The sequence below is a fragment of the Ursus americanus genome, chromosome 21, assembly GCF_024610735.1.
Source record: "Ursus americanus isolate L20-20 chromosome 21, mUrsAme1.1.p, whole genome shotgun sequence".
Lineage (NCBI taxonomy): Eukaryota > Metazoa > Chordata > Mammalia > Carnivora > Ursidae > Ursus > Ursus americanus.
The window spans coordinates 30,806,421-30,826,810 of NC_142147.1; the positions used below are offsets into that span (position 1 = coordinate 30,806,421).

The following is a 20,390-nucleotide window of genomic DNA, read 5'->3' on the forward strand; positions in this document are numbered from 1 at the left end:
ATCACCCAGCAAGCCAGGAACAGGACAGAACTAGAATTCAGTTTCCTGTCTCTTATTGCAGAGACTGGAACATGGCAGCCCAGTTCAAGGTCAGGTAAGGTCATATGACTTGGAGTCAAAAGACCCACACTGCACACTGATGACATATGGGACTCCAGATGAGAATAAATTTTGGTGCCCCCACTCCTCATCTATCAGTAGGAATGACAGATGGATCATTCCAGGACAGTGAGTTGAAACATGCATATATAATTTATGAGCAAGCACATACTCTATGGCATCTTTATGATTTTGTTGTATCATAAAAACAAAACATCTCACCATAGAAAAAATTCGAAGAGTAGAAAAAACATTTTAGAAATTATCCTTTATCTCAGTCTTTTTCATTTATTTATCCAATTAATATTTATAGAGCATACATACCCAGCACTAACTCTACCAACACCCACGCAGAGAGTTGTGGAGGATACTTCATTAGCCAATGTTATATCCAGCATTATTTTACTTATAAAAATAACCATTTTCCTAGCTTTTTCATAACGTTCTTCCCATGGTTCCATAATTTTCCAATGTGTTATTCTTTAAGGACATATATGATTGCAATTTTTCAGATACTTTTATGACTGGAATTTTACTTAAACAACTAAATATAAATGTTTTATATTTATTTAAAGAAATGGGAATTTTACTTTTTTCTTTTTCTGTAAACAGTGCTGCAATGAACATCCTGGTTTTTTTGTGTTTTTTTTTTTTTTTACCTTTTTTGACTTTGGATTTTCCTCCCCTGTTAAGAGAGATTTCCAGAGTGGAATTATTGAATCAAAGGGTGAGAAGAACCTTAGACAGTTTGCAACTTGGTGCTAAGTTGCTTTCTAAAAGGACTGTACAAACTGAAAAAACAGCAGGTCCCTGTAAATACCACTAACTTTGGAATCAGTCTGTCCTGGGTTTGAATACCAGCATCTGCGTGTTCACTAGCTCTGTGACCTGAAACAAGTCATCTCAACTCACTGAATCCTTCTCCAATCTGTAAATAAGCTGAGGAAGGGTAAAACAATAATGTAAGTGGTTCATAATATTCATGATAGTTACCCCATAAAATTGTTAGGATTAAAAATAAACAGTTCCATTTTTTTTTGGTAATGGTTCATTTGACAAATATTCATTATTCTATTGAGCTAAAACAAAAACAAGTCGTGGCACTTGGAAGAAGCCTCACAGGTAGCCGGTAACATTATTACATTTGGTATATTATTTGAGTTACATAAATGCCACGTTGTGCTAAGAACTGGGCCTACTGTGAAGAACAAAAACACACAGGAGACCAGCATTAAATAAAAAGTTACCAAAAGAACATAATTACAAACCACGACAAACGTAATTTGAAATACAGTAGGGGTACAAGGATGGAGCTTTAAAAGGACAGACTCCAAGGGTGACAGAGCCAAGAGCCGGATGATGAAGGGGTATACTCACCCCAACCACTTTTGAAACTACGTGTTTGGGCCATCTGCCTGCTAACACCCCCAGGAGCCTGAGAGAGGCTGGAGGGGTGGGGCCGTGTCCGGCCCGGGGGTGTGGGGTGGGGCGGCGGGGAAGTGGCTGCAGCAGCGCATGATCCCCCAAAGGCCGGGGCAGGCTAGGGAAAGAGGCGTGGGGCGATGGGTGCGGGGACCACGGGGCCCGACGGCGGCACGGAGGCGCTGGCGCTGGACGCGGTGCTGGGCACGCTGCTGGCTGTGCTGCTGCTGCTGGCGGTCAAGGCAGCCGCGGAGCAGCTGCGGCGGCGGCGCGCCGGTGTGGCGGTGCTAGTGGTGGGCGCCGGGCCGGTGGGGCTGACGGCTGCGCTCGTCGCTGTCCGCACCGGCCGGGTGCTGAAGCTGACCGTGCAGGACGCGCGCGCGCGGGGCCCGCTGCTGGGACGCCCGCAGCAGATTGCGCTGGACCCGCGCAGCGTCCGCTTCCTCAGGCCGCTGGGAGTGGACTTCGACAATGTGGAGGGCTGCTGGCGCAACGGCCACTTTTTCACCAGGGTCGGCGTCTTCCAGGAGCACCTGCTCAGCCTCCTGGAAAGGAAGGGGCAGCGGCCTGGCTTCCGTCTTCTCCTGGGCACCAAGGTGAGGCAGGGACTGGGAAAATATATCGCCTCTGACTTAGCCTCTCTACCCCCAACACCAGCTGACCACAGGGGGCTAGCGACAACTGATGGACATGATTGTCTTGTCTCTTTGCCTTGTAATGGCAAAGCTAGTTATCAAACCAGCTTTTTGAGAGAGAGCAAGCAATTGTCTTCCTCATCTGTAAAATGCGGGTAACATTTGAAAATATCTAGGAAGTAGAACACTACTACTTCATTATAAGTTTTTGTGACAATTTTATGAGACAGTGCAGGTAGAAGGGCATTGTACAATCTGCTGCTTATAGGAGAGGCTTAGAAAATGAAAAGTATCTACAGCTGCAAACTGATATCCAAGAACTAGAGAGAAAAGGGCCCTCATCTTTTTATAAACAAATGCACAAAAATCAAATATCATGAGGCTTTGAGAAAAGAAATTTCCTGAGTACTCAAAGAAAAAGAAGAAAATTAAAATGAAGGTATTTTCCAAGGTGTAGATTTAGCCAGCCCCTCAGCCCTGGAGTTTCCCTTTGAAGAGTGAACACTCGTAATATTTGTCGTCTTTTAGTATGGCATCATTGGGGTGGGGGGGATCCAGGCTACTATTTAGCCTTATAACAGTCTGGCTTTTTCACTTATACAAACTTACATGGCATGATAAGCCACGGTTTCTTAAAAGAATTTTCTGAGTCCCGCTGTGGGTTAATTCAAATTTATTTACTGATTTCTTTCTCTTTGTACATATTTTTCATCTCACAATAATCACATATGATGTGGGTTTTTCTATCATTTTAGCAATGGAGAAATTAAGGCTCAAAGAGATTAAGTAATTTGTAAAGGACATGAAGGTTGGAAGTCACAGAGTCAGGATTAGAATCCATATCTGCACGTCTTCAGGGTCAGGGTTCTAATACCCCATGCCATCATTTTCTTCTGGGGGCATACGACAGATTAAAATTAAAATTAACATTAACATATAGCTATATTATCTAATTAATCTATTAGCACTCTTAACATGTACTATCACATTTATGTAGATAAGTCTAGAGAGCAGGCTCTCAAGGTCATATACCCAAAGAAAATCAGGTACCAAGCAGGAATATCTTACAACAGATTAATGTTGTTTATAGCTGTAACTGACAGAACATTCACAGTAATCAAAAACAAAACAGACCCTGGTCACATAAATCATCTTGTTCACATAAGGCAAATATTTATTAAATTTACAACAGAGCAGACATTATTGTAGATTTTTAGACGTGCAGTCATTAGTAAACATGCAACATTGAAAAGGAATGCATTAAATTGTTAATAAGCTGTTACTTCTGGATGATAGGATTTTATGGGCCAATTTTATTTTCTTCTTTGTGCTTTCCCTATTTTACACACTTTCTAAAATGAACATATATATTACTTTTAAATTGAGAAAACTGTTTTATGTATGTAAGCAGACTTAATAGACCAACTTGTTTTGATATTTTTGTGCTTGTCAAACACATTCTACAGTTAAACCCACAGATTCACTTGAAAGCTTAATATTTCAGTAACCAAGATTTCCACTGATTTAAGTTGCAGCCCACTTTGTAGAAAAAAGACATTTTTTACAGCTAGAGTGCATCTACCAATTCAAAGAAAGGGGATGGGTGAAGAGAAAGAAAAATAATGTGAAGCAGAGACCAAGTCTTAAGAACTTTTTCACTTGAAAGTACCACAGATCCAGCACCCACAGACCAACTTTCATCCCAGGTTCAATGTAAAGAGAAGGTTATGACTATGGAGACTCCATCTCAGAATTGTGGAGCAAAAACAGTCTTCACGAGTACAAATTTTATAGGAAAATTCTGACCAGAATCAAAATGTTGTACCTATACTTCCCTCCTTTCAATTCTTTCAAATATTTTCTACCAAGTTACTTCTGCCTAGCAATCTGTACACCACCACAAAAAAAAAAAAAATAAGAGCCCAATCAAGAGATTTAGGTAAAGAACATATGGATGGAAAACTTACAAATTCAAGAGACTTTCCCTGAATCCAAGAATTTCCCTATTTACAAGCACCTTCCAAAAAGACACTCTTGGTAAATAACGACTCTCCAACTTCATTGGATTTCTCCAATTTCCAACAAAAAGGAAATCCTCTTTAATGCTTAATTTACATTCTTACAGCTATCTCTGAAGCACCCGCTCCCTGTCCACTACAGGTTTCTGTTGCCTTTCTGTATTTTAGAGTACTAAGTGTTTATATTGTGTTATCCTCTTTTGTTGAGAAGATATATATAGGTGTGTGTGTATATCTTAAGTGGGGTGAGACCTGTATAGTACCAGTAATGTAAAAAAAGTGAAAAACTTAAGCTACTCTTGTCAGTGGAAAAATCAAAGCTGATGGTCAAGTTAAGACTGGTATGTTAGTAATAACCTGATGATAGCAAAGATTGTGTTGGAGTCATAAATGTCTCTTTACAAATGTCAAGGGCACAGGCAGACATTTTATAAGCTCTGTGGTTATTTATTCAAGCATGTCTGGCTCGGTTGACCTAGTGCTTTTGGTATTTGTTGGCAATTTTCTATGTTAAGAAAATATTTTTTAATCAGATGAACTTTATAGCGGTCAAAGGTCAAACAAGTAATTAAAATTAACAGCAGCCCCAATGAATGAATAACCACCAACAAACTAAAGAGGGAGGTTATCTTAGGTTGGCAGCTCTCTAAATAAGTGAGGTCTGACATTAGGCAATAAAACTTACTTAACTGAGCTGCCCAGAAATAAAAGATTTCTGTGGTTTTAGTAGTTGTTGGGTTGCTGCGCACAGAATGAATGATCACTCTTGATATTAGATGCAATGCAACAAAGTAATTAAGGTTCTGAGGTCAGCCAGACCTATGTACAAAGTAAGGTTCCTAACTTCCTAATTAACTGAAAAACTTGCTCAGTCAACCGGGGCAAGTTAACTTCTGCAAGGCTCATTTTCTCAACTGTAGATCTGTATCCGCCTCTATGGGTTATTGTGAGAACTGATCAGATAATGTGCACAGGTTCCTTAGCAGATATCTGTAAGTATGCAATGATGTTAGCTATTCTTGTTCTTCTTTATGTCATCCCATTGTAAGCATACTTTCCCAACTGCAGAGAAGATGACATTTATAACCCCCCCCCCACATACTCCACTCTGAGTATCTGCTGGTTTCCCCAAGGAGGCCAGAATAAAAGTCAGATCTCTGAAGAGCATTCTCAGCTCTCCTGCAGGCACATGCTCAGATCCCAAATCCTGTGTGCTCACCTGCTGTGATAAGCACTGAAAGGTAGCCTGATGTAGAGGGAAAAAGTAGGAATTAGTCAACCTGAATTTGCATATGGGCTCCACCTATGACTAATTACCAGATGAAATCAGGCAAATTTCTTAATCTCTCAGATACTCAGAGTTTCTACTAAAAATTAGATATACCGAGCTCAAAGGATTATTATTGACGATTAAATGGTATGAGATGTGTGGATGTGTCAAATACTATGTATAGCGCAAAATAGATACTTAAGTTAGCACTGGTTTGTTTCCTGACACTGGCTTATGGGGTAGCCCTGTTCTGAGGTCTTCCTCTCCATACCATGCACCTCTGGGGTGCTTCTAGTATAATCCAGAAAGTGGAAACATCTGCAGAAGGTAGTAATTTTATTCCCACAAACATAGCATGTCTGCTTACTGCACAGCAAAAAATCATGCAATCACAGTGTTAGCCTTGAAAGTCTAGGACTACAGAGGCAGCATGAGCAGAAATATGCTTTGTCATATGTCATCATGAGAAGGCAGACTGAGAAGACGATGGGGATGAAATACTTTAACTATTAAATCATTTGAGTGGCATTATTGTTAGTCCCTTTCTCCCAGCTTCAATTTCCTTCCCAGAAAAAAGAAAACCTAACTAGAGTGTTCTTCCCAGATCTTTCAATTCTGAAAATTACACCATGCCACTTAGAGTAGACCTTTCCTGTCACATAAATGGGGTGGAAGAAAGGGGGGGAGGTGGGGAGCCCTTCTTTCAGCTCTGTCTTATCTCCCTTATCCTCCTCTGATATTATTCTGGGATAGGAACAATCCTTGTCTTCCATGCTTAAAGTTAAAAGGAACTTCTAGGGTCTCCTGGACCACCCACTGAGAACCCTGCAGAGAGGAATGAGGAAAAGCTCCACTGTATAAACAAGTGCACCCACACACGTGCACTTTTTAAAAATACTTCACCATTTATTTCCTGTGTGACCAAGGATAAACTTTCCAAATTCTCTGAGCCTTAGTCTTATGATTTATTTATTTATTTACCATTTTATTTGAAAAAGAGAACATGAGTGGGGGAGAGGGGCAGAGGGAGAAGCATGCTCCCTGCTGAGCAGGGAGCCTGTTCCAGGAATCAATCCTAGGACCCTGGGATCATGACCTGAGCCGAAGGCAGACACTTAACTGGCTGAGCCACCCAGGCACCCTTAGTCTTCTGGTTTAAAAAAAAATAGTCAGGTATTAAAATCTTTAAAAAAAATTGTCAGTTGAGGGAACGGACAAGAGCAATCTCCGATTGTTGAGATGCAAATAGGATAATATGTGCTTTTAGGCATCTGACAAAATGAAAATGCTCAATAGATGTTCACTTCCCCCTTCTTCTATTTAAGTCTCAAACAGACTGAGGGCCTATTGAGATCATAGTCACTTTTATTTTTTGTACATCACATAGACTCTGCACATAGCCTGGTATAATATATTATGGAAATATTTGCATGATAGATTAAAACACAAACAGGTATTTTAAAACAAGGCAAAGGCACAATGCCCAACTCTCAGATGAGCAGAAAAGACGGAGTTGGGCCACTGGTGTATGGTTTAATTGCCAGAAATGTCGTGCTATGATGGACTGCGATTTTCCCTTTTGTTATCCACATGACACACCAGTGTTCCAGACTCAGTATCAACCGAAGACCAATTTTCAGCAAGACCAGCAAAAATCAAGAAGTGGAAATATGAGTGACAAAAAAAAGGGGGGGGGAGAGAATTTGGGTTTTTTTTTTAAACCAGTGGTCCTATATTTTGTGGGGGTTATGGAGTTCATCAGCGAAGCTTGAGCCCTTCCCTCCATAAAACACATGTATGCACATACACCAGCCACATGGCACCCAGTTTCAGGGGCCTTGTAAGCTCCAGTTTAGAATCCTCCATTTCAATCAACTGAAACTCTAAGTCTAAAATTTTGTAGCCATGTATCAGATGTTTGTCAACCCATTATGGACTTCTGATAAAACATGAGCAAAATGGTTAAACCGCATTGATTGTGGAGACTCTGCTGTGCCTTCAAAAGCAACTTAAAGCACCCAGATCACAAGATCTGTGGGCTTGCCATGCTGACCATCAGGGAAAGAGGAGTCCAGATTAAATTGCTGAGAAGACTCCTTGCATTTCACAGATCAACTGCTGGGAAAGAATGTTTCAGAGGAAGTGAGGTGAGCTGAGGAGCCAGGGATGGCCATCAGAAAGACTCTACCTCTGTAAGCCCTGACCACCAAGACAGCATCCACACTTCTCACTAAGCGGAGTTAATAAGGGGAAGATTTAACGCCATTTCACAGAGTTTATTTCTAAAACTCTGGAGTCTTGAGACCCCAGTGTAAGATTTCCTCCCCAAGACCTTAAACTAAGACACTTCAAAAGTCACAAGTTCGATGTTGGAAGCGAGTGTAGCTGAGGATGTAATTCAGGGATGTCTTAGTCCATTTGAGCTGCTATTACAAAATACCACAGACTGAGTGGCTTATAAACAGTAGAGATGTATTGCTCACAGTTCTGGAGGCTAGAGGTCCAAGATCAGAGTGCAAGTATGGTTGGGTTCTGATAAGAGCCTTCTTCCGGACTGCAGACTGCTGACTTCCTGCTGTAGCCTCATACGATGGAAGGGGCTAGAGAACTCTGGGGTCTCTATTATGAGGACACTAATCACATTCATGAAGGCTCTGCCCTCATGACTCAATTACCTCCCAAAGGCCCCACCCTCCTAATACCATCACCTTGGAGGTTACAACTTCAACATACGAATTTTGAGGGGGCACACACATTCAGCCCACAGCAAGAGATGTTCTGGATAATTCCAACACTAACTGAATTTTTGCAAATGAGAGAACTTAGTGTGTTAACAGTGAGGAGCCTGGAGTGAGACTGACAGGGCTCAGATGTTACCCTTTGCCATTTACTCTTTGCATGACCTAGGGCAAGTGTAACTGCCTTGTAGTAAATGCTGTGGCGTATCCCACATCCACATGCTAGGATTCAGGTACTCATTCTCCCAGTTGCTGGAAGTGTTTGCTCCTGGTTGCTCCAGGACTCCCTCCTGATGAGTTGCCCTTGACTGGAGGGAGGTGTTTCACCCAAGGTTATACCTCTTCTGGGGCAGCCTACATTGATGATGAGAAACAAAGACCAGGCCCCTTGACTCAGTTTTGGGCCCTTGCTCTTCCCATGGGCTCAGCTGAGACCTCTGTTGCAACTGCGTCCCATTTCAACTACTCTCTCCACCCAACACAGCTTCCCTCCTGCCCTCCAGATGTTAATCCTGAGGACACTCCCCAATGAACCTGCTGCATGAAAATCTTGTCTCTGAATCTATTTCTTAAGAAACTTGACTTCTGACACTCTAAAAGCCTCACTGTCTTCATGTTTAAAACAGGGATGGTAACTGTTAACTATATCATTAGGTTCTTTGAGGATGCAATGATATAATGCCGGTAAAATGCTAAGCACAGGGTTTGACACAGAGTGAGGCCTTCTCAGGATCCACAAATTGGTCCAGAGAATAAATGTTATTAGGATCAAAATCCAAGCTGGCTTCTTGGCAGAAGAAAAAGACATAAGACATATAGAAATTGACAAGCTGATCCTAAAATTCATATGGAAATGCATGGAAGCAGAGCAGACAAAACAATCTGGAAAAAGGAAAAAAAACTTGGAGAATTCACATATCCCAACTTCGAAAGTGACTACAAACCTGGAGTAATAAAGGCAGTGTGATACCGGCATAAGGATAGACATAGATCGATGGAATAAAATTGAGAGTCCAACAATAAACTTGTGTATTTATGGGCAACTGATTTTTGACAAGGGGGCCAAGTTCATTCGATGGGGAAAAATAATCTTTTCAATAAATGATGCTAGGACAATTGGATAGCTATATGCAGCAGACTCAGTTTAGAACCTTTCCTCACACCACATACCAAAATCAACTCAAAAAGGGTCCAATATCTAAATGTAAGAGCTAAAACTATAAAACTCTTAGAAGAAATCATAGGTGTAAATCTTTATGACTTTGGATTAGGCAATGGCTCAAGCAACAAAAGAAAAAAATTGACAAATCACACTTCATCAAAATCAAAATGTCTGTGCTTCAAAGGACACCATCAAAAAAATCAAAAGCAATCAACAGAATGGGATAACATATTTGCAAATAATGTATCTGATTTGTATCTAGAATATACATAGAGCCCTTTAAAATTCAACGATAAAAACACAATCCAATTTTTAAATGGGCAAAAAAAAAAGACAATTATTACTGCAAATGAGTCATCTAACCTTCTAGGTCTAAGGGCAAACACTGTTTTATCCCTTTCTGCATCTCTAGCACCTACCAAAGCAACGGCAAAAAACACAGGCTTTAAAACAGTATACCTATGTTTAGTTAGGACTCTGACACTTACTAGCTCTTTGATATCAGACAATTACTTCACTTCTCCAATCTTCATTTTTCTCATCTTTAAAATGGGCCTAATAATAATGCCCACCTGACAGAATTGTTGAGGCTGAATGCAAACACACATGTAAAGCTCTTAACACATACCTAGGATAAGAAATAGTTATTAAACTGCAGTTTTAATTCTAAGAGTTAATAAAATTATTGTGAATAATAAAATTGTTAATAGTAGCAGCAACAAACAGAATAGCCAAGTCTGTTTGCTTGTCACTGCCTCGTTCATCAACAGAAAGCATCCATGTTATCATGTGTGTCAATGCGTGCTCTGTTCATCATCAGCCCATCTTTATGTCTTAGTTTACAGATGACTTTATGAGGAAGGTGGTGGTGCCAGACTGGCCCAAAATCATTGTGGTGGCTGATGGCTCCCATGGGGAGACCTGCTCTGTGCTGGGGCTCAGTCCAGATTATGTGGTGGAATCCTGCAATGCTTATGGAGCTAATGCTACCATCACAAGACTGGATCAGAGACAGGTAAGCCCTGGAGGGTCTTTCACATCATTTTTCCCACTTAATCTATTCTAAGCCGACAGGTTGATTATTAGATCACTTATGGTCCAGAGACAAGTCTGTTCTGCCTCTGAAAACCTATTTACAAAGAGCACTCAACCAGGTGGTTTCCGGGATATGTGCCCAGGTATCTTCCCACCTCACTGCACAATGGCAACTCCACAGGCTGAGTCATCAGCATGGGGAGCATTAGGGACTGTGACTTCTCCAATCAATTTGTGCCAACGATGCAATGAACATGAGTTGGTATCAACACAGAATGCTCAACCTTGGGCAAAACACGGATCATTTCAAACAAAACTGGTAAGAGAATCCATTACCCACTCTTCCAGGAATTGATCAGTTATCTTACACACATTAGCCATTAACCAGAGTGGCCCAAACTGAGAGATGGTGGGCATGTCAGCTATTCATAACCAGGATAAAAAGAGCCAACCTTTCATTGTAAAAATGAATTACCTGGGCCAACCTGCCTTATCCCAAAGTCTCCCACTTGAAGCCTCGCTTTTCCAATCTCACAAGCGTCAAAGAACCATGGGAGTTTAAACAGTCAAAAGATGTTGGGGGTATAAGTCTGGCTTTCAAACTTATCTTAATAGAAGTACTTGAGACCATGTTTGGAGGTCTCAGTCATCACAAAATGCACCTTAGTAACTATACTTCCTTTGGTCTCTAGAAAAATAAAATATTAAGGAGCCAGCAATGTTTCAAAGAAAAACTTGCAAAAAAGTGATAAGCATCCTCATCAGTCCATTCAATCCCATCTTATTAGTTCTTGTTCTGCTTGGATCCAGTTTTTCCATTCATTCTGAAAACCCTTACCCATTTCACTTTTAGGTCTTAAAGTTATCAGAAACCTGTATGCTAGAGTGCGGTCAGAGTCCTTTCCATGAATCTCTCTGAAGATGAAGCACCTTTGCAAAAGCATCAAAAAATTAACTGTCTGTACTTGACAGAAAGACTAAAAAAAGAAAACCATGACCATAGTTAAAGATCTGATGAGAATACATTTGATAAGGAAACATCATTATTTTTGTGGCATACGAATAATCTAGGATAATTGGACAATGAGAATATTGACAAATTTCTAGAACTTTAAACCATTTCTGGGATACCTACATTAGTGACATACATCCATTCACATATAGAAACCTAAGAATGTTTATCCTCATTTCTTACTTGACAATGCATCCCTTACAATTTACCACACCTAATTAGTTTAACATCTTTCTTTTACAAGATGGGAGACAAACTCTGTAAGACGTGTCCAGGGACCCTCAAATTTCAAAGTTACTTTCAAGTCAAAAAGACTCCATTTCGAATCTGATTTGGGGAAGTGGCCAAAATGTCAAAAAATGTGAACACTGGCCAAATAGGATCTCAGATCACTACGAAATAATATTTACCTATTTCACCAACATGACAACAGAAGATTTTAAAGGTGAATATAGAAGGTTACACAGTTGTGAACAAAATTTAGCTCTTTTAATATTAAGACTGGGTTTTCTTTCTTTTCTTTTCTTAGATTTTATTTATTTATTTATTTACTTACTTACTTATTTATGAGAGACAGAGTGGGAGGCGCAGAGGGACAGGGAGAAGAGAGAATCTCAAGCAGACTCCGTGCTGAATGAGGAGTGTGATATGGGGCTCAATCTCATGACCCTGAGATCATGACCTGAGCTGAAGTCAAGAGTTGGATGCTTAACAGACTGAGCCCCCCATGCACCCTAAGACTGGGTTTTCTTATGTAATCAAAGAACTGATAAAGGGGGCGCCTGGGTAGCGCAGTCGTTAAGCGTCGGCCTTCGGCTCAGGGCGTGATTCCGGCGTTCCGGGATCGAGTCCCACATCAGGCTCCTCCGCTGGGAGCCTGCTTCTTCCTCTCCCGCTCCCCCTGCTTGTGTTCCCTCTCTCGCTGGCTGTCTCTCTGTCACATAAATAAATTAAAAAATCTTAAAAAAAAAAACAAAAAAAAACACAAAGAACTGATAAAGGCAATGTGAAGCAAAATAAATTATTTTGGTAACACATACATGTTTGATTTCCAGGTAGGTTACCCAAAAGGTAAAAAAACAAAACAAAACAACAACAAAAAGTCCTACTCAATCTCTTACCAAGCGCAGACCAATAGTCTGAGAAAATTTTGTCCTTTTAATAGAAAGAAAACCAAATTCTAATTTTGTAAAGTATACTTCTGATAATTAACACTCATCTTTAAAAACTTAAACAAACCCATTCCCATTTTAATCAGTGTGGCCAGACATAAAATTCTGTTTCCAAGACTCCTTTCCCATAAACCTTCTACAACTTTTTCACATCCACTCTGATTTTGTCTGAGTTTTTTCCTCTTTCTCATTCTGGAACCATCACTCATTCTACTTCCTTTACCTATTTTTTGTATACAGTTGTTTCCTTTCATCTCTTTTATTTCTAAGTAGTTTTAATTAATACATTGATTAGAATTCTTTGCCCTTAGAATCTTAATTTCTGGTGAAAATTAAGAAATAAGCAATGGTGAACTGTTACACTAGCATTCTGTGGACTGGCAAATTTATAAATACATTTCGCGATTTCTAGAAGTACATTCTTCTTTCTAGTAAATTTTTCAGTGTGGCACAAAACATGTTTACTACTAGGCCCATGTATCTTTAGTGCCTCTGTAAAAGGAAGTCCGGAGCAGATAAACCTATGTTCAGTAATTAATGTTTCAGTGTTTTATCTTTCTGGGAAGTGATCAGATATTTATAATTATTCACCACTAAACTTATCTCAGTTCAACTTTAAGATTTCAAGTTACCAAAAGGACTCTGGAAACTAATTTTATATAGACATATCATAAAGCCTCATTATTGTTGAAAGGTTTATTTATGAACTTTTATCTTACATCTATTTACTTGTTCTTAACAACTATTCTTAGATTATGCATAAAAATTTCATGAGACATTAAACAGCTAACCATCGTCTTATCTTTTTTGCTGACAAATTCTGTAATGGAGATAACCAGACTTTCATTAAACTAGATGGAATAAAAGTATTATATTCAATGCTGATAACTTTAAAGATATGCCTGTTTTAATTAAGCCAACAAATTTAAACTAGGTTTTATTTTCCGAGTATCCTAGATCACATCAAACTGAAAAACCCTTGGGTTCACTTCTGTATTTGAGAGTATACTTAATCTATATAAATGCTTATTTGTCTTTAAGCCAATGTAAGAGACCTCTTTACAAATCAATTTTGGTAATACCGTCCAGGGGTAGAAAAATATCACATATCTATAATATATAAATATATATATACACACACATACATGAACACACATAAATGTATACAGACTCAGAGATCTTATCACTTTAGTTTTAAAATTTTAGCCAGGATACAAGTACAGTAATGCAAAACTCACTAGTTTATAAAAAGAACAACTGGATCCAAATTGTGTTTCTGGCAGATTAAGTAAGTTAAGGTTACCTGCTCAGATGGCTAAAGCTTTTACTAATAATTGTGGGAAAGACTTTTAAGGTTTTTCTTCCACCTTATGTTCCAAATAGGGTTTTTTGGTTCTGTTTGTTTTTTCCTGACAAGAATTACCTCCCTGAAGTTTGCCTTTCAAGAGCTGGCTCTGGGTTCCTGGAGACGACAAGGTACAACACTGATATCTCAAAGGCACAGAGAAAAGATAAAAGTTTCTCCACAAAGGTCTTTTATTTCCTAAATTCAAATGTTTTATAATATTTGCGAGTCTTTTGAGATGAACTGGGGAGGTGTGGGGATTGGTAAAGAGGATAGGTGGGCTTTAAATTGTTTCTACAGCCACATTTCTGTTCTTGTAAAGACTCGATTTGTAAGACAAGCACAGTTATTTTTCATTCCTCACAGCATTGGGTTGCAACCTGAATGATATCCTGTCAAGATACTGACCTACCCATCCAACTACATTATCCTCCATTTGCCTTATATCAGGGAGAAGTTCTTCAACTAAGATGGAAATCGAAAGATCCCATTTTCTAGGGGTGTCTGGCTGGCTCAGTCAGTGGAGCCTGTGACTCATGATCTCGGGGTCAAGAGTTCAAGCCTCACGTTGGGTGTACAGCTTACTTAAAACAAATAAATAAACAAACAAACAAATATATTTTAAAAAAAGAAATGCTTTAAAAAAATCCTATGTTCTAGATTTAAAGCTGTGTTTCTTCGGAATGTTTCAGTAAATCCTTCCACAAAGGCTTCGGGATGCTTTTCTTTCCCTCTGGCTATATACTTTCATTTTAGCTTAGGGGAAAAGGCCCCAAAAAAGTTCCTCTAGGCTCTAAATATTCACTTCCAATTTGGCCAACTTATGACCATAAAGCTACTTAAAAAAACAAAAAAACAAAACAAAACAAAAAATCCTTTAGAATATATTGTCGGTTTCACTTAGGACAAACAGTAAATATTCCTGACAAGAGAAGGTCCCCAAAGGATATAAGAGAAGATCCCCAAAGAAGATGCAAAGGATACTGCCCTCCCAAGATCCAGAGCTACTCCCAAAGAAATCTGAGACAAATCCCCTGGAGAGCAGGCAACAGTTAGTAGGACCTCAGCCACAAACAGGGTACAGTCCTTATTCTATCCAGCCGTATTTTGAGGGCCTCCAACCTAATGGCTGCCAGACACAAAATGAGACAAATGAGACAGCAACAGCTGTCCTGGAGAGAGAAAGGATAGAGAACCAATGTTTCTTCCCGCCAATGGGAATTTAGAAAAGAAGAGAAAACATGAAATTTTACCTTCCTCTCTGGACCAGGCACTCCAGATAAAGATCTGGAATCCCCGCTTTATTAAGAATTCTTACCCTTTGCGGGCTTCTGCCAGTTTTCCAAGGACACTGCCGTCAGGCTCCATAGTGAGTGGGGTGTCCCAGCAGGTCTCATCCTGGTCACCGGAAAGTACAGAGGAAGAAAAAATAATTTTCCCTCTCCTTTATAGCGAGTGCCTGATTGAGACCCCTTTTTCTCTAAGGCACTTTGTAAATGGATAAGCTTATAATAGGTGAGAAGTTCTCCATTGTGGCCGCTTGTAATTCAAGATTATCTTTGGTAAGGTAACGTGCTTGTTCTGTCTTAAAACAAAATTTTATTACCTGAGGACTCACACTGTACTCAGTCCAGTAGGAGTAGCTGTAACCACTACGACTCCAGACCCAGTCCAGTTTCTAACCGGAACCAGTCCGACCCTGGAACCAGTCTGTCCCAGGACGCATCCGGTTTTTAAGTCGGAACCAGTCCAACACCGGAACCAGTCTGACCAATCCCTCCGGTTTCTAAGTCGGAACCAGTCTGACAAAGGACCTATCCAGTTTCTAAGTCAGACCCAGTCTGACTCCGTCTGGTTTCCGAACCGTCTGGAAAAAAACGGTCAAATGGTCCGAAAGCTTGTAACACAAAAGGGTGCAAGTAGGACGTGCCCTCCACCTCCGGGGTCAGCCAGAGCAGCGAGCCTAAGGGACCCAGCAGGTACCCTTGCCTGGTTGCTCCTGCTCCTGGGGGATGTCGGAGGTCTCCTGGGGTTCCCTTTCAGACACCATAACGATTAAAAGATAAAGTGAGGCCCATGAACAATTTTAAGAGTTTATTTGAGCAAAACCATTTAGAATTAGGAACCAACCAAGCCAGGTGTGCTTAGGAGCACTCCAGCAGGCGCTGCGGAGGAGAGGCTTTTGTAGCGCAAAGATGTAAGCAAAGTAAGGCTATTAACGATTGGCTATAGCTTAAAACCTCGTTGGCTGTGATTGGTTGTCCTCAGCATTTTGATTTCCTAACCTTGAGGCAGTTACTGGCTTAGTTTTTGGTTTATCCAAAGCCACCAAGGTTTTAGAGTCAGGTCAGTGTAATGGCCTCCTTGTTCAATTAATTTAACACTGGAAAACCTAAGTAAAGTGTTCTCCAGAATTCTGTGAGTTATTGCAGCAAATGTTGAACCTTAGAGGGGGTCATGGGTCAGGAAGAAGTGTGGGTAGCCTGGGCACCCTGATGTGGCTCGTGTCCCAAGTGGGGTCAGTCTAATGGGACTGCGCCTTTGAGCTCTGGAGTCTATGTGAATTCTAGGAAGTTAGGGCCAGAATTGAGTGGAATGGTTGGGCACCCAGCTGGTGTTGGAGAGTTGGCTGGTGTTGGAAGAAAAACCCGGAGAGAAGCCTGCACGCGGTCAGTCAGCTCCGCCCCCCGCCCCCGCCCCCGCCCCCGTCTTTCTGGTTACATGGTCTCTGGAACTGCAAGAGCCCTAACTCTCCTCTTTGGCTGAGAATCTTTTTTTTCAGTGCTGGGTCTCCCGAAGAGGAGAGGTGGTATTCAAGATTTCATGTGTTTGGCCACACAAAGCTGAGTTTTCTGGACTTCATTCATTTTACAGGAAAGACACTATTTCTAGCTTCATCTCAGGAACAGAAAGTGACTCCTTAAACCGTACAACCCCAAGCAAAGGGGAATTGGGCTGTAAGTGGCCTGTTTCTTCCCCCATTTCTTACTGGTCCTTGTGGTTGCTGTGACTTAAGTCGTGTGCAGGGCCAGCCAGATGGAGGGGGCTTCTCAGCTGCTAGAGAGACAGACTGAGCAGACCAGCTGACCCAAGCAGGCCCCCCCCCCCAGGAAGGGCAGACCTCCTCCTGCAGCGCTGAGCTCTTCTGAGCACACCCGGGTGTCAGTGTCCATTCTCAACCAAGGGGCCCGCCCTACACCCACCCCCCAGCCAGACTGGTTCCAGTGCCCAGCTCCTTCACATGGGATCCCAACCCCTCTGCATTTCCTTTGTGAACTGGGCAGCCTTTTCTTTTTAAATTCTCAAATCACAGAGGATCTTATTGCATTCTCTTACTCTAGAGACCGAGGCTACTATCTCCTACCCAAAGACAGTCTGTAATGCCACAGGCAATATGTAAACAAGTGGGCAGGACTGTGTTCCAGCAAAACACTTTTCACAAACAGGCAGCTGACCTGTAGACTCTACATTGCCGAACACAGATCTGCACAGAAGCCCTGATGACTGCCTTTGTGCCATTCTGATTATTGCTGAAGGATGTCTGGGCCTTCTCCACTTGTATTTAATTTAATTGAACATGCTGCATATTTGTCATAAGGTACTGCTCTCTCGATTAGAATATTGTATATTTACGGAATTCTGGTTTTCTCCTCCTGTCCTTATATGTCTGTTTGCTCTATTGCATGATTTGGACATTATCAAAAGAGAAAAAAAGATAACAATTTTTAATGGCTCACTGTTTGAGTTTATTAACACAGCAGTTGTAATATGACAAGTAAAAGAGGTAATTGGTTATTCTTAATGATTGTCTTCATTCCAGTTAGCAGATCCTGTGAATGCATACTTAGAACTTCCAAAGATCATTGGTAATCACATCAATGTAATAGGTTTTCATCAGGGGTAACTGCATTTTAAGATTCTGTTCTGCATAATTTCAGAGTGTAAGGAAGATTGCTCCTTTATGAGAAGTTCTATAAAAATGTCTCTTAAAGCAAGTCAGTGCGTACCTCAAACTTTTCAGGACCTTCTTTCTGCTCAGAAAGCCCTTAAACATTTAATGAATTCTTAGCTAAATCATGGGGCTTGAAGTCCCTTGGGAATTGGCCACAAGTTCTGAGCCATGTTAGATTCTGTTGCTTTTTGTTGCCAGCTTGGGCTTGTGCGTATGTGCTTCTGATGAATGTTGAGAGCATGACCAAGAAAGCAGGTGCACAACAGCCGTCTGATAAATGCTCTCCTTACATAAGTGGAAGGAGAGATAATCTTGGCCTCGGAAGCTCCTATTTCTTGTATTGGGACTGCCACAAATTCACTTTAGGGTTCAAGGGTCAACTCACATCTTTTTTTTGTCTCACTCTCTTCATCTCTTAAATGGGCCAATGGGACCAGATCTCTGATTTTCTCTGGACACCAATTTTAGCAATGTATCCTACCCAAGCTCTCCGAGTGGTCCTCTCTAATTACCTACTGAACATCATCTGGGAGCAGTGTTTCTCAGGTTCGTTTTCCATTATCTTCCTGCCCCAGGAGTATTTTTAGGCTTTTTTTTTTTTCCTGATTGCAACCCCCCTCCCCTACCATGTAACCTTCACCCAGGATCCCCCATGCTAGTGGCTTATATAATATAGTACAATTTCAAAGCCAGAAAATTGATTACTGATTAAATTTGGGTTGAGATGCAAGGAAAAAAATTACAAATTTGAAAAGGTTGTCAGACTCCACATTTTTAATTTGTGAGATCTTACCCCACAAAGACAGCTAAGCCTGGTTTCTGCCTTTGAAGGCTTATAGACTCACAAGTCATCCATAGTTCAGAGAAAAAGTTCTCTTATAGTCTATTGGTTCAGGAGAAATGAATAAGTGGAACAAAATGCTAGCTCTAATACTGTTTCCTTACTCTTTCATTCGGAAACATTTCATGAACTTTTATTATGTGCAAGGAACCAGAAAGGAAACCAAAGAATGTTTAAAAATACCCAGAGCGACTCCAGGTAATGTCTGTATGTCCTCTGTCCTCGAGGAGGTGGAGCATCTCTCCCAGTCCTTAGCTGTGGGCTGCACACAGTGATTTCCTTCCGGAGTGGACAGTGTGGAAAGGACAAAGCAGGGAGGGGGGAGAGTAACTACAGTGGAGAAACCGGGACCTCAGCCAGGAGATCAAGGTCAACGTCAACAGCAGTAAGTCATGGTGGTAGGAGGTACCCTTGAGATGACGTGATGATAATGGCACTTAATCTCTGTGGCCTTTTCCCCAAACACCCATTACTCCAAACCAACCATGAGAAAGATACTAGAGAAATCTCAGTTGAGGGACGTTCTACGAAATAACTGATTAGCACTCCTCAAAATGGTCAAGGTCATTAAAAGCAAGGAAAGTCACAGTCAAGAAGACCTAAGAAGACTTGACAACTAAATAGAAAGTGGTGTCCTTGATGAGCTCACAGGACGGAGAAGGGACATTGGAGGATATTTGAGTAAATAGGAATCAACTTTGGACTTGAGTTAGTAATAGTGTCTGAATACTGATTTGTCTAAGAAAAAAAAGGAGTCTCTAGAAATCTGACTGCAAAGAGTGTCTTTCTGCAGACTTGTGTTTTGACTAAAATTTCTCTTTTATCAAGTTTAAAGGGACTCAGAGTTACCATGGGTGACTGAAATCTGGAGCAAACCCAAATCCTTATTAACAAGTCTATTCAGCTTTTGTTCTATTCAGCTTTTGTTTTCCCCCCACCCCAAAGTGGATAAGGTAGAACAAAGAAAGTATGCAAAGGTGGAGAACAGGTTCTAGAACCAGACTGGCTCCACCCTTTACTGGGTGTGCAACCTGGACAATTTCCTCAGCTTCTCTAAGCCTTAGTCCAGAAACCAGGCTTAGTTTCCCCATCTTAAAATGGGGATAATAACGCCTTCCCCAGAGGCTTTTACACATATTGTACAATCAGTTCTTGATCCATGTGGTACACAATAAAGTTTACCTTAGTCCACTGTGTCCCAGTTCCTTCCATGTTAAAATGTCACTGATCTTAGTACCTACTTCAGTGTTTATTGTAAGAATTTGGTTGGGTAATATGTGCAAAAGTCTTGGCCAATGCATGCTATCTGTTACATATTAAATGAATATTAGCTTTCATTGTTAAAGCTTCATCTCTGCAGCTCTGGTTGCAGAGGTGGAAGTACATATTAGCAATTGAATCTGAAAATCAAACAGTAGAAGAAAATGCTATAGAGCAGTGGTTCTTAACTGGGGATGATTGTACCCTGGGAACATTTGGTAATGTCTGGAGACATTTTTTGGGTGTCATACGAGGAGGAGAATGTGCTATGGCATCTAGGGGACAGAGATACTTACTAAATATCCTGTGATGCACAGAACAGCACCAACCCCTACCCCCAAGGATTATCTGGGTCCCATGTCAGTAGTGCCAGAGCTGCGAAATCTTGGTGTAGTTCCTTGGCTCTCACTGTATGCTCCCTAGACAAGC

The 20,390-nt window shown here is 40.9% G+C and overlaps 1 protein-coding gene across 5 annotated transcripts in view; it reads left to right on the forward strand.

The window, feature by feature from the left end:
* The first annotated feature begins 1,624 nt into the window (after nt 1-1,624).
* WWOX (WW domain containing oxidoreductase) overlaps nt 1,625-20,390 on the forward strand; it is a 957,318-nt gene continuing 938,552 nt past the window's right edge. Inside the window, exons 1-2 of one of the 5 annotated variants that reach the window (XM_045796225.2) lie at nt 1,625-2,117; nt 10,183-10,359. In XM_045796225.2, coding sequence (XP_045652181.1) covers nt 1,662-2,117; nt 10,183-10,359 — 633 coding nt within the window. In that variant the 5' untranslated portion in view covers nt 1,625-1,661. Of the gene's footprint in view, nt 2,118-10,182; nt 10,360-14,124; nt 17,507-20,390 lie in introns of those variants that run through there. The other 4 variants (XM_045796222.2, XM_045796218.2, XM_045796224.2 and 1 more) reach the window with 4 other exon arrangements.